General features: G+C 30.7%; 1 protein-coding gene across 2 annotated transcripts in view; it reads left to right on the top strand.

Moving 5' to 3' along the window:
- The window catches only part of LOC129968580 (prodigiosin synthesizing transferase PigC-like), a 147,732-nt gene that overhangs the window by 73,463 nt on the left and 59,341 nt on the right, over positions 1-14,928 (top strand). For both annotated transcript variants that reach the window (XM_056082609.1, XM_056082608.1), the window contains 10 exons: positions 957-1,216; positions 1,292-1,351; positions 4,098-4,211; positions 5,074-5,189; positions 5,315-5,373; positions 7,686-7,738; positions 7,839-7,963; positions 9,988-10,126; positions 11,316-11,377; positions 13,701-13,813. In XM_056082609.1, coding sequence (XP_055938584.1) covers positions 957-1,216; positions 1,292-1,351; positions 4,098-4,211; positions 5,074-5,189; positions 5,315-5,373; positions 7,686-7,738; positions 7,839-7,963; positions 9,988-10,126; positions 11,316-11,377; positions 13,701-13,813 — 1,101 coding nt within the window. The remainder of the gene's footprint in view (positions 1-956; positions 1,217-1,291; positions 1,352-4,097; positions 4,212-5,073; positions 5,190-5,314; positions 5,374-7,685; positions 7,739-7,838; positions 7,964-9,987; positions 10,127-11,315; positions 11,378-13,700; positions 13,814-14,928) is intronic.

The following is a 14,928-nucleotide window of genomic DNA, read 5'->3' on the forward strand; positions in this document are numbered from 1 at the left end:
TTATTAAGACTAAATAGAATTAGACTAAATTTCAATATTTACAATATTAGACTATTTAAAGTAAAGGGGGATAAGACAGCTTAAATAAAGAGCACGGTTCACCTGTAAGACAGGGTTGCCAAACATAGTCAAAACCAAAAGAGGGTTTGTACCATAGTCAAAACCAAAAGAGGGGCACATAAGAAACATCAGACCTCACACGTCAATTCCCGTCGAAAACACTGAGTGTTCTTCTCTCAGAAGCCTTTAAAGTGCTTGACATCAAGCACGTGCGAACTTCTCTCTTTGAATGTTAAAGTTCAACTAGATCTAATTAGACGTGATTGGCATCACCATCTCTTACAATCGAAATTAACTAAAAAATTTAATTAAATATTATCATTTTATTGAAACGAGTTTACAATTCTTAATATTCCTTTCTGCATTTATTTAATTTGTTTTGTAATAAAACCTGATATTTCTATTAATAACAGTTCTGAAAATGGGGGCCGTGATGGCCTGGTGGTAAGGTCCCGGCTTCGGAACCGGAGGGTTTCAGGGTCGTGACTCGATTCCACAGAAGAACCGTCGTGTAAGCGGGTATGGTGGACCTTAAATCCGTCCGATCCAAACATCTTTCCGCTGGTGTGGAGAGAGAGGCGCCAGCTCAGATATCGTCCTCGTCATCTGACCACGGTTCAAAATTACAAGGTCCTTCCCGAAATAGCCCTAATGTTGCTTTAAAACGGGACGTTAATATAACGAAACGAAACTAAACTGAAGATGGTATTTGTTTTAAAAAAATAAAACTTAAATGGCAATAAATTTTATAAATCAAAATGTTTTCCACGAAGTCGGAAAATTCTATGCATTTCCTATTTTTTCAGCAGCAAAGTTTTTTTTGTTTTTAAATTTTTTGTATTATTCAAGTTAATTTACCTCATGCTTTTATTATTATTTTTTTGTATTATACGTAGCATGCTGACGAAGTCGCTTTCTACGGTGTCAACTCAAAGTCAGAATGCTTGCTTGTCCGCATAGCAAGAGGTTGCAACCAAGTGGCGGATGCATGGATCTATCTAAAGCTGGCCAATGGCAAAACTTACAGCCTTACTGAAACAATGGGTTACCAGCAATCCTCGGATGGAAATGATCGCACTTTTTCTTGTGGTAAACTCCAAATGCAGTATCTATCCCCTATGAGGAAATGGAGAATATTCTATTGTGGAATGTTAAAGTAGGTTCATTAGAAACAAATTCATCCTCAACTTATCTGATATGCAACTCTGACTATGTTTAAAAATTTTTCCAGGCAAACCTCGGAAGATAAACATGATGCTGAAGAAGTGGTATTTGTCAAGTTTGTGTTCTTGTAAGTATATCATTGGAAATATATGAAGTTTATGGAAATATATTTGCAAATATTTAACTATATTTGGCAATAGTTGCCATTACTGATATATGCGAGTTAGAAAATGTTTCAAATTTAAATGAAAATAGACGCTTTACCCAAGATTGAAAATAGTATTATTTCAGAAAACATTTGATAATTTCTCTTAGCCCCGAAATTTCTATGCTCCTATGTATTTGCACATATTTAGCGGTTCCCACATTAAAAAAAAAATATTTTGTTCTAAAATAATATTTAATGACAAATATTCTATATCAGACGAAAAAATGAGGAAATTTAGTCTGTTTACTGAACATTCGATAATACTATTCTAATTTTTAGTTCAGGACTACGAATAGAAATGAATGCTATTTGAATAGAAATGTACAAAATATGCTTGAACGTTACATAAAATCATACCATGGATAATATACATAAAAATTAAGCTATTTACACAAATATCATGCCATGGATATAAGGAAGAACTTTGGGTAATATCTAAACTTGAACTCCCATTTCCATTAGATAAATTATTAGATATATATCCATATTAACAACTCGATCTTTGGTCCTCTGAAGTTGCAATTGCATCAACAATTATTTGAACAAATTTATTTATTTAAACTTTGCTGTCCTATGAAAATTGTTTGACTCTTATTAAAATTTAGATGGCATTATGCATCTAAAAATAAAATCATTTGTAAACAATATCCTATATGTGATTGAGATTTTCTTTTAGATTCTGCCAAGTCTCAAAAAAGGCGAGTAAAATTTCGTGATGCTTCTTTCAACTATTCAAAATAGCTGGAATCAATACTCAAAATCGCTTAATGTTCATTCAAAGGTTTTACTTAAATAAGTAGAATCCCGTTTGAATACTTATTGAATTAAAAATTCATTTCTTAATCACTTACAAATCAGCGGTTGTTTTTCAAACCCTTTTCTTTTTCTTCTGTCGCGAAATATTTTGTAGTATTTTTTTTTATTCTGTTTTCTTTTATAATCAATCAATGTTATGAAAGTAACTATTTTTGAAATTAAATATATTTAAAATATTTGCTAACAATCTGAATTCATTATTAAATTTTACTTACATATTGCTTAATTACATTACTTTTGCACGACATTGCTCGTTTATCATAATAAAAGATATTAATAAGACATTATAAAGACTTCGTTTACACACCATAAAGACATTATAAAATGTATTTACTAACTGTCACTATAAAGATATTCTAGAATAAACTTACCCTGCGAAAATTGACAACCCTAAAAAAATGTTGCTGTATATGTATCTCAGATTCTAAAAATAACTGATTACCTTGTAGATATCAATTCAATGAATTGTCTTTCATCACTGAGCTTCCACCGTTCGCCATATATTCTTTATTTTTATCGTAGATCTTTCATTATCTCTATATATCATTCATTGATTTCATTCATCTTCAACATTACTCTTTCACTGTGGTTATCTCGTGACTTTAGATTATTGGTGATAAACATTTGGGCAGGCTGTTGACTATCTTCCCTTGCATCGTATGTTTTTATATTGCTATAGGTTAATTAGGTTAATGAACCGAGTAATTTGTTGATTACATTTATAAGGCACTGTAACTTAATAATTACTAAAATAAAACCCGGAATTTCAAGAATTCATTAAAATTTGGTAAGGTTAATAGACATGTGAAAATTTAGATGTTGTGAGATGACCGTGTCTTAGCTCACCATAATATGTGGTTTTGTAAATAAATATCCGTCGGAGCATTAAAAACATTTTGCTTTTACTTGCCATTTGATTTTTTACAAACAATTGGTTATATTTCTCACATTCCAGCAAAAAAACTCTTATTAAAAATCGAAAAAAAATTTTAATCGCAAATTAATATAAAAGAATACACAATTATAAAAATTACACATTAAGATCATTAAAAAAAGGACTTTGACATACAAGGGGGGTTCAAATGAAAAGGTACGAAAGAACAATGTGGGCATAAATAAAGACTTTATTCAACATATACACCATAGGTCTGAGCACAACGATCCCATTGATTAATCAGCAGAAGAATTCTTTGTTCCAAGAATTCCTGTGGCTTCCTTCACAGCATCCTTGAGTTCGCTGTCCGAGTTGAAGCACTTCCCTTTCAGATGTCTTTTTAGGGGACCAAACACATGAAAATAGCTGGGTGACATGTCAGGGCTATACGGTGGATGGTCGAGCTGTTCCTACTTGAACTTGGACGTGTGGAGACGTATGGGCGTGCGTTATCATGAGGATTACTCTCCGTAAGCAGTCACAGTCTTTTGTTCTTAATGAACCTGCTTAGTATTCGGAGTGTCTTACAGTACACATCGAAATAGTTCTTCTGTACTCGAGGAATTCAACAAGTAGCGTCAACTGGACGGCTCTCTTTATAAGAGCCTCTGTCCACTCCTGCGTATGCGGACGCCTGCGCATGTTCCGATCTACGCCAGAGACTCCAATCGCATCTCTAAATGTCTCGTTATGCTCTCCCATAGCGGCATAGGCAAATATGTTAACGGTTACGTTGTTACGACGTTTCATACCTTTTCATTCGAACACCCCTTGTATATGTTACACGAACTTTGATATCTCATGGAAAATGAAATGTTAACAGTAATTATTTGAGATAATTTATATATTTGAGAATTGAGTTCTAACTACTTAACTGCATTCTATCTTTAAAAACTATTTTTGTTATATTTTAAGATGGAAAGCTTCGTCAGATGTATATGACTGTACACTGGACACAAATCCTGAGGGCTTTGCAGACGCCATGGCAAGATCGGAATGGAAAATACCTTTTATGCCACCGATTAAAAAGTGAGTGCATATGATAAAATATTTGATCCTACTTTTAATACTCAGCAACATTCTGGAAATCCAAGACATTACCTTTAAAAGAAAAATTTCTACATATTTAACTATAGAACTATAAATTTTTGTTTCGCAATTAGCAATGAAGTAATCGTTTTGAGATACATATTGTAAAGAATTTAGAAAAATAATACAGTAATTTTAACAAATATCACAGTAAACTGAAAATTCTAATTTTTTAAAAATTTTTATTTTAGATCATATATTATTTTATGTAATTATTTTATTATTTATAGTATTTATTTTAGATCATCACGAATTAGTTTAACATGCATTCCAAAATTCTAAATAAATTTCAAATAGCATATATTACCCATTAGTGAGATTTCAAAATCAAAGTATAATACTTTGGATTTTTTATTGATTTATATTTAATTGGATGGAAGTAAAATAAATTCATCTCTTTTTTATATTTTACACCATTTTAGGATTTTTTTTTATCCTACAAATATACAATTTTTTTAAAAATAATTTTTTACGAAAGTTTTCGATAATTTTTGTAAAAATTTTACTTTTACTTTATTTTATTGCTACCATAATCTTAGTGTTTTTAAGATAAATTTGAAATAAATTATTGACACCCATGATTTAAATTTACCTTGGGCGTTAACGGGTTAATATTAGGGGTTTCATGTAAGCAATTCATTAAAAATATCATGGCATTTTTAATGCTATTTCCTAGTGAATAGAAACCATACCAATAGCCTGTGAATAGAAACCAAAATATTAAAAATTTTCCTTATATTTGCATATTCGGCATTTTATAATTTCATAAAGAATGTATTACATTGTTTCTTTTGTCTTGAAGGTTTACTGAAGCATTGGACTTTTACGCTCAAACTGGTGTGATAGCGGGAACTGTTTCAATCAATGCTGGAGCCGATTATGATTTATATCTCTTTGGCGAAAGAATGAGAAGTCTCGGTGAGTACATAATTCTAAAATCAACCTAATTCGAAATTAATAATTGATTTTAAAGTTATTCTGCTGCTCTTATTATTTTTTTTTTTACACATTTTGTGCAAATAATGTCCTTTATATTTTTAAAGGTAAAAGTGCAAATATTGCCGGATGCAAATTCACAACAATTTTAGGAAACATTCCTGCGGTGAGTGTTTAAATTATTTACATTATTTTAATTACAGTTTTTGAGCTGAAATTTTCTTTCACTACTTAATAATTTATATTACTATAGTTTTGTATGAACTAATAGTTCACTAAAAAATTGATAGCTGATATTCATGCATTGATTTGATGATAGAAAATGGAATTAATTTTGTTTAAGATGTTAAAAATTCGATAGATATTTCATTAATTATGGTAAAAAAGACAAAGTTATTACATAAGTATTCGACTTATTTTTATCATGTGAGAACATGATGTTATTCTGGTTGGGGGCGGGGTTGAAACTCGAAATCGCGTAGGCAATGAATAAAGCATAAATACAATTTTAGTCACCATGTTTTAATCGCATATATTATTTTACCTGCTTTTACCAGCATTACATTATTATTATGTATGCTTCTTTGAAAGCAGATGCGTTTTTTAAAAGCTGACCTGCTTTTACCAGTATTGCTTTATTATTACGTTTGCTTCTTTGACAGCAGATGCGTTTTGAAAAGGTTGACGTAGAACTACGACATCATAGCTGTTATTTAATCTCCAAATCGGTCGAGCTCCAGAACTTTGTTTGCCAGCTAGAAAAATTGATTACGAAAGTTAAAAAAATTATCATTAGGTATATATACATATAGAGAGAGGGATAGAGACCGATAGAGAAGTTTCGTGATTGCTTCAAACTGGTTAATGACTTAAATTAATTAAGATTAATAATGGCTTAAAAATAACAATGTTCTCACATGATAACTTGAAATTTGCGATCGTAGATTTCATTTTAATTTTTCTTCAGTTTCAGCACTGTTTTTATCGATTAAAAAATATAAAGTATATTTCCTTAAACCATTTAAAGAAATTTCCCCACTTGAAATGCATGTTTATTTTAATATTTTAGAAATTATCTTTAGGTCAGGATTCGAGCTGATATCTTGAGTAAACTTTCTTTAATATATAAACACATTCGTTGAGAAATTTGGATGTATAATTACTGAACGATTTGGATTTATATGCATACAGAACAAAATATGAAGTAGCAAAATTTATATAAATGGTTGAACAAATTATGTTCTTAATCTCTAAAATAATCAGATGATTTAAAACAAAGGGAGTGATAAGGAAAGGAGGATTTAATTAGATTGTCTTCTTACGGATTTATCATAAAGAAGGAAATATTAAGCCTTATTCAAGAATATAAATATTATAGGATAAAAGGTCATTATATAATCAAATAATGAAATCTTTTAGGCTGGCCACATGTTGCTTATAATTACGGCTATTTATATTTCCAGTTAATTTATATTTACCGTATTCATTTATATTTACTGTTAATCATATTTCCATTCATTTACATCGTTAACTTTTCATAACTTTATAACAATAGTCCATTTGTTATTTTTAAAACAACAAAGATATGGAAACAGAAGGTTTCTAAATAGTTATAAATTCTCAAACAAGTAGATTTCAGTAAAAAAAAATAATAACGCGGTTAACTAAGAATTTGATTTAAATAAAAGATAATTCGCGTATTTAAATTTCAAGAAATAAATAGCAACTCATTATTATGTCTGAAAGAACGAGTCTTTCAAATATCTCGAAGTAGTACAAAGCAATAGTTCAATTTAGTTATATTAATGCTCCGTTGTAAAGCAAAGCTAGGATTATTTTCGAAAGTACTGCTTAATTTCGAATCTTTCTCTGATGACGAGGAAAATTTCGAATTTAGACCCCTCCACCCTCCCTCTTCAACTTCAGCACTACATCAACGAGAGACATTTGACTTAGTTAATTTAATCGGACTCATTTCAAAACTTAACTCAGTCAACTCACATTTAAAATAAAGCACAAATGCTAATGTCCATAAACATTTATATAACCTGCTATAAAACTACTTTAAACTTCTACGCTAAATAAAGCTAAGATATAAAAATAAAGATTAGATTGCTTTTCGCATATTTCTACTATTCATGCTTAAAAATAGTTTCTTTAACGGTTATAGAAATGAATTATTTATAGATCTCACCTTTTTAAACCTAAATCTATTCAAAATTTATTTGTCAGCGATATGTATCACTGTGTCATAAGCAATCTTTAGTTGTATAAATTCAATTGAATAATTAAATTTAATTAAGTAATAAATGTATAATTTTAATTGTATTAATACAATCGTAATATAATTGCCCAATATTGTATTAATTAATGGTATTAACTAATAAAAAAATTAAATGTATAAATTTAATTGCATAAATAGTTTTTTCGCTGTATTTTAATATATTCTTTCCTTCTTGATTTCTTTACATCTTTTAGAATGGTCTGAGTTTGCACTTATCGCACGCCTCTGCGCCATACTTGTTTAAAAAGTAAGATAAGAGATTTCAAATATTTTATGACAGTTTTGCAATTTTAAGAAATCAAGTTTTTATTTTTACTGTCATATAAAATGTATCGATTTTTCTTCAGCGCACCTTTTGGATTCACCGTTGATCCCGATGGAAACTTGTGGAATCTTAAGGATTTGGATATCACTATCAAACCATTCTCCGTCAAAAGGGCTGGAAGTTCCTTCCAGGTACATTTCCAAGCAGGTAATAGTTTATGGCGATCTTTATTTTGATTTCGGTTATTTATATGGATTGTAAAGTTTTTCCCCCCGTGCTTAACGCCGAGGTACTTGGAAGAAGATACCTGAATTTGATTATTAGCAGATTTTACGTGGTCTCTTCGACACGTCCTCTGAAATTGTCTTCGGAGGCATTCGGAATTTTACGGATAGTCGTGCAGCACCTTTCGGATATACAGCACCTTTCTCATTGGACGAAAATGGAGGACAAGATTAGAATGGATATCTTAAACCTTATTGCCAGGCTCTCCACTGATTACTCTATACACTTTCAATGGGTCCCCTCGTATGTTGGTTTAAATGGTAATGAGATTGCGGATAACTTAGCTAAGACTGCCTCAACTGACATATTTCATGGTGATACTACAGTCACTTATTCTGAAATCTCCTCTATCAAAAATATGGAGTCGAGTGCACTTTGGAGAGTCCCACCTGCTCGCTCTTGGTACTTTGGTAAGTGTCCTGGTTGGTGTCACCACCTGAATATCTATAGAAAACAGCAAACGACTCTCTCTCATTTTTTGAATGGACAGACCAAATCCCTCACCTTCCAACACGGAGGGAGTATCTTTGCTGAATTTCCTTGGTGCAAGGCAGATCAAGCCTCCCCCAATCATATTCTTAAACTTTTAAATTTTACGATTTTTGAGATTTTAAGGTATTCGCTATTGTTTTTGGACTTTTTAGAGATCTTTGGTTTCATGGAGGTAGTATAGCTCAACTATAACACCTGGGATTGGAAACAATAACACAACAACAACGTGGTTTCTTACTTGTTTTTCACTTCCCCGCAAAGAGAGAGGGACTCCGGATATGGGGCTCGAACATTTTTGATGTGATGATTGGTTCATGCTGGTGGGGATAGAAATTGAGTGTGGGATCGGATGCTGGTGGGATTGAAACTATGTGTGGATCGGATGATGGGACGTGCTTCCTAAGGAAGGGATTGTACAATGGATAATAATGACAACTAAGATTTAATCATAGTTCTCGACTCATTGTATTAATACAATGAGACGGCGTTGTATTGATACAGTTTGGCGAATCTCCACTTTTCAGATCACCTTGAGTCCTAAAAGCACAGCTTTGGAATTACGTCTGCCTGTCAGCGTGATAATTCACAGACTTTTGAACTAGACGAATGAAATTTGGTAAATAATCTCAAGTCTAAATATGTCACTTCATGGGGCATTTTGAAAGGAATATTTAGAGAGAAAAAATCATAAGATGAGTTTATTTACCACAAATATTTTATTAAGATTATAACGTTTTACAAAATCGTATTTACAATGTCTTCAGTTGGTGGTGGCATTCCTCCAGCGTAGCTTTACTCCTATTTGCCGCATCCTCCGAGTGCAGGCTCTGGGTATTTACACCATCGACAGAAGCCTTTTGATGTCTTTGTTCAGCTTGCATAAATTTGCATATGGGAATTTGCAGGTCAGGAACTATGGTAGCTGTGCAAATACTGGTAGTGCTTGCCGTTCAGTGAGTGACGCCACAAATACATTTAGAGGATGTCTGTTTAGTCTGAGAGCTAGATGGCTAAAATTTATGGCACATATTTAACATCTAAAATTTAGATATTTAACAAATATGGAATTAAATTCGTCTTGCGATTGGTTGGCTACTTGTTATGTGCATATTTTCACATGCATGTTAAACCTGACAAAGTACAAAAATAAGGGTTTCATAAATTTTCTGCAATACATTTATTGTCACAAACAGGAACACATAATTTTTTAATGTCATTTAAAGTATTTTTCCGATTAAAAATACATGCCTTCTTCAAATGATTTAGAAATTAACCATTGGATCATGATTAGATTCGATATTCTGTATAGCATAGAAATGAAGATAATAAGGCGTAGTATTGTAACAAATAATCGTATACAAATCAATAAGATTTTTGGATTTTACATGAATGCAAATAAGAACAATGCTAAAATCAGCAAGTCTAATTTTATTAAAATTTTATGCCATTTATAGATGAAAAATATGAGATTTATGGAAATATAGCAGATCCAATCGTTTTCTACAGTGGTCAAGGTTGGAGCGGATTTCTCGATTTGTCTTACATTGAATTTACTTACAAGAATAGGAGAGGAAGTGGTTTAATGTTGACAGGGTAAGTTTCTCTGTTCAGATGGTTTACATTTTCTTTTAATGGAATCGTTAACCTTTGTAAAAATAGTACGATGTATTCTTATATAAATAATATTTATGTATTGTGTTATGAAATCAAATTTTATGACATAAAATTGAAGTTACACATGTAAATCCACATGTCATCTGACATCTAACTTTGAGTTCCCTAATGCATAGTTATGTTGATGCATATTTTTTTTCTTCTTATAAATTTAACATGGATTCAAAATTATATAGGCGGAGTGTGTCTGACATGTTTTTGCCGTATGACACTTTGTTGTAACATCTTTGATAATAATATTTCCTTAAACCTAATTTGTTATTACAGATTTATTAATTTTCCGGACTTGTGTAAAAATATTTATGGATTCTAACCGAATTTAAATTGTTTCTACTAATTGAAATAACCTCAAGACTATTACGTGAGAGACTGAAATAATGTAATAAGTAACACTTATTCTTTGTAATCATGTATTATTAGACAAAAACTGCGAATGAAAAATTTTATTGTCATATGATTTCTTCGGTATTTATTATGTATTTGAACATAAATATACTTGGAAATTTTTTACCCATGCAAGAGTCGTCCTCATCATCTTATTGGTATTAAAAAATACGAGGCCGATCTCGAAATGGACTTTCTCGTTTCTAACTAAACTAATTTCTAACTAAATTAAGCTAATTCAAATAAAAAAAGCAGAATTACAAAGATTTTAAATTTATTTTTTGATACGGATACATTTATTATTATGCATGAGAAATAACCATGATTTTTTTTACCTTCTCGTTACACAAGTTGTTGTGTTATATTAAACGAATGTTTAATATCTGAATGTGTTATATTAAACGAATGTTTAATATCTGAATGTGTTATATTAAACGAGTGTTATATTAAATATTATCGCGCTATGTGTAGGTATTTTTTTATAAAGCGCGTTAGTTTGTACTTTTTTGACCAGCACAACTATTTTCAGTATGCCTTTTCACAAAAAAAGAAAAAAAAAAAAAACCTTTTACTGTTAGATAAAAATAGAAGGAAACATTTTAAGCTTTTAAAAATCTTTAAACAGAGATATTTTGATTAAATTAAAAGCATTTCAAAAGATAGGCTATTCTTACCTCTATATTTATTATTTTGATTTTAAATATAAAAATAATAATTCTTTCAGAGAAGTTTATAAAGAACCGAAGCGTCCAGCCAAGATTTTGCCACCCAAAAAACCACCAATAAGTGAGCATAAATTATTTTTATCAGTGTGTTTAAAAATCAAGGATTTTATAATATACAAATAAATAAAAAACAATAAGAAAGCAAGATTTTTTTTATTTGCTATATAAAAGTCTCCAGCAATTTCCACCGCAACCGATACAAAATTAGAAATTTACGTAAAGATTATTTCAGAAAAATTGATTTCTTAAGGTTACATAAACATAGATTGATTAAGATTAATGGGTGTTGTTATCTTTGACATTTCATAATTATGAATTATTTAATCTTTTACATTTTTAGTTACTATTTTTTTATTAGATTCAAGATCTCTTGTGAAGACAAGGACTGTAATGGATAAATGAAAAAGAATTGATCTCTTTTTTATGACTCTTCGAGTGTTTCCGCAAACATGAGTTTAACATACATCATTTCAATGATTATTTTTAGTATAGCATTACTGATATTCAAAAAAAATCAATTGCCTTCAAAAATTAAAAATTAATTATTTATAAATAAAAAATAACTATTTGAAGTTAAAAATTAATTAATTTAAATTTAAAATTAATTATGCGAAAAATTGCACCACTTCTTCTTTCCTCATTTAGAAAAAACTATATTATCTAAGAAAAGATATATTGAGTAATTTTGTTGAAGGATTTAGTATAAGTAACGAATGACTTTATAGGAATCGCATTTTAGGCTATCGCTTTGTAGTAATTAAATGTATTTTTTCCTTGCTACACATTTATCTTTTATATCCAATTACCAGAATCATTTTAAGCTAAGAAAGGAATAAAGAAATTTTCTAAATAGACTATTTGAAAGTAATGATGATTTTATGCACTATATTTTTTATGGATTGCTGATGCATGATTCATCAGGTATTGTTCAAAGCGCTCTAAAAAGTAGATTGTTGTGTATAGAAGTGCACACTTTGGTGCGAAGTTACTTCTTGAATAGAAGATACTTAATAAGAAAGGTTTCTTAAAATTTTAGTTCAATTTTAAATTAACAGTTTGCACTCCAAAAAAGTAACAAGATGCCTTATTATACAAATATATATATTAGGGTTTCTTTTATTCCTTAGAAATCTCCGGAATAATTGCATGCTATAATTTCTGAAAATTAATGTGAGTGTTTTTCCTATTACACGTCTTTTAAAACCATCATTATATAACAAGAATGTGAATATGATTCATCCTGAAGAATGACCCATAGACTGAACATGGAAGTGATAAGGGTTAATATAAAATTTAGTTGAAATATTAATGTTTTTATTCAATAATAGTACAGCATACAGTTAAGATAATAAAATAGCTGAAAAGTAATTTTTATGATATATTGAAATTCGAAACTCAGCTTTTCAATTGCATCAATTTTATTTATGTATGTTAATTTTAAATATTCGTTAATTTTTATAAATATTTAAAATTAACTTTAAATACAATTTTTTATTAATGGTTTTCTATTATATAACGGCGTCAATAAAACAGCAAGATAGAAATATTTAAAAAGTTCTTGCGTGACCAAAAAATAAGATAAATAAGGTAAAAATAAATAAGGATAAAAATTAGATTTTCCATTTGCACTAATGCATTTCATTGACTAATTAATATTTTAATATATTTAAAAATGATTGTTTTTCATTGAATATGATGTTTTCGGATTCATATTTTTTTCTAGAAAATGTGTGATGTAGAAATTAGTGAAGCTATGATCACTTACACGAATAAAATCTGAAACATTATCATGCTACAGTGCTTTAAATTAGAGGTTCGAATTTCTTCTCTTTCATTCTTTTTATTTTTTAAAATAATTTTTTAGTATCGATTTGCAACATTCACATAAACATATTAGTTCCAAGTACATAGAGTGAATACATGAGTAATGTTGCATGTGAGCTCCTCGTCTTTTATAGTTTCCTGATAGAATGTGATATTACATAGAGATATTTTCAGAACATATCTTTAAATGTCGAGTCCTAATAGAAATAAGGCCATAATTCTTGTATTTTCCAAAGCTTTCCTTTTTATCACTTTAATCGCCAAATTCATTGTGCAGACTTGTGCAAATAATAGTTGTTTATCGCCCAATGCTGGATAATTGAGCATTAAGTTTTCATTGAGAAAATCTAGAAGTTTTTCTTTGTTACAATCAAAAAAATTGTGCTGACAAATAAAATGATAGATTTGTAGCAATATTAAATACTTTGAAATATATTAAGATCATCCTCAGGATTATTTAAATCCAGTGACATAATAAAAGTCTTAATTTTTCCCATTCTTTCAATTTGAGATTCCAGTGTTATAATTTTTTTTTAATTTCAAATTTTTGCATTTCGCAGTTGTTCCCCTGACCGTACCATTCATCGATGAAGCATCTCACTTTGGAGAAATTTCCGGAGGAAAAGGATCATCTCTGGGAATGTTGACGCAAATGAGTAAAGAAGAAAAATCGGTATGCAAAATTTTCTATGTACCTATAAAGGTATTTTCCTGTCAATAATTATTATATATAACAAGAGACAGGGGAAAATATTTATCGAATTTTGTTTAGCAATTTAAAACTTTGCTTAGATTAATACGCTTTAATATACTAGTCATTAGTTTCTCTTAGAATAGGAAATCTGTTTTTGATTTTCCTCCAAACAGCTCTAATCATTTGAGGAATTAAACAGGCTGTTTCTTTGATGATTATCTTTCTTAATTCTTCTATTCTGTGAATCTCTACAATATACACTTGTTTCTTTCGGTAGCCTCAGAAAAAGAAATCTAGTGGTGTTATATCCGAAGAATGCGGAAGTCACGAAAGAGATCCATCTCAACAATCAACTTATCTAAAAAGACTTCACCAAGGAAAACCGTGCATGCCCTTCTTTGATATAAAAAATACGACTTCCCGAAATTGTTTTAATCAATTTTTAATTGATTATTCCGTTGGTAATTATTTATTAAACTTCCAATTTTGCATTTGGGATCATAGGGGCACAAGACTACTCCACCCCGCCTAATTCAAGGCATTCGAACTAAATTTAAAGCACCCGACAGCTGCGGCAGCATTAGCGGGAACTAAGGTTCAATCCTACGCGCCATCACCGTTCAAAGCACCGCCTTTCTCGTGCAAAGCACGTACCCTCATTAGTAGGAGGTAGCCAACCTGCACCATTTCTGTACCGACTTGGATGGCAAAAATCAATCACTATACCGGAAGCTTCTCATCCTCATACTTCAAGTCATCTCTTCCTGTGGAATGTATCATAAAAAGTAAGTCATATCACTGACTCTCCGACCCGCCCGAAGGCACACGGATACTGAAGGATCGGACCGCCGCAACAGCAACACTGGCGGGAACTGTGGTTGAGTCCTAAGGACCATAATCGGTTACGGTACAACCCTTCCCGTAGGAAGTACGTCCCGTCATCGATGGGAGGAGCCAGACACCCCACTTTTTGTGTACTCTCCAGTGTGGCGAGATCCAACCACCATACCGGAAGCATTTCATCCTCATTTCGAGGTCCCCTCCCCAAGGGTTTATCAGAAAAAGTAACTGGAAACAACGAGTTATTGGAAATG

Source organism: Argiope bruennichi, chromosome 5 (assembly GCF_947563725.1).
Source record: "Argiope bruennichi chromosome 5, qqArgBrue1.1, whole genome shotgun sequence".
In the NCBI taxonomy this organism is placed as follows: Eukaryota; Metazoa; Arthropoda; class Arachnida; order Araneae; family Araneidae; genus Argiope; species Argiope bruennichi.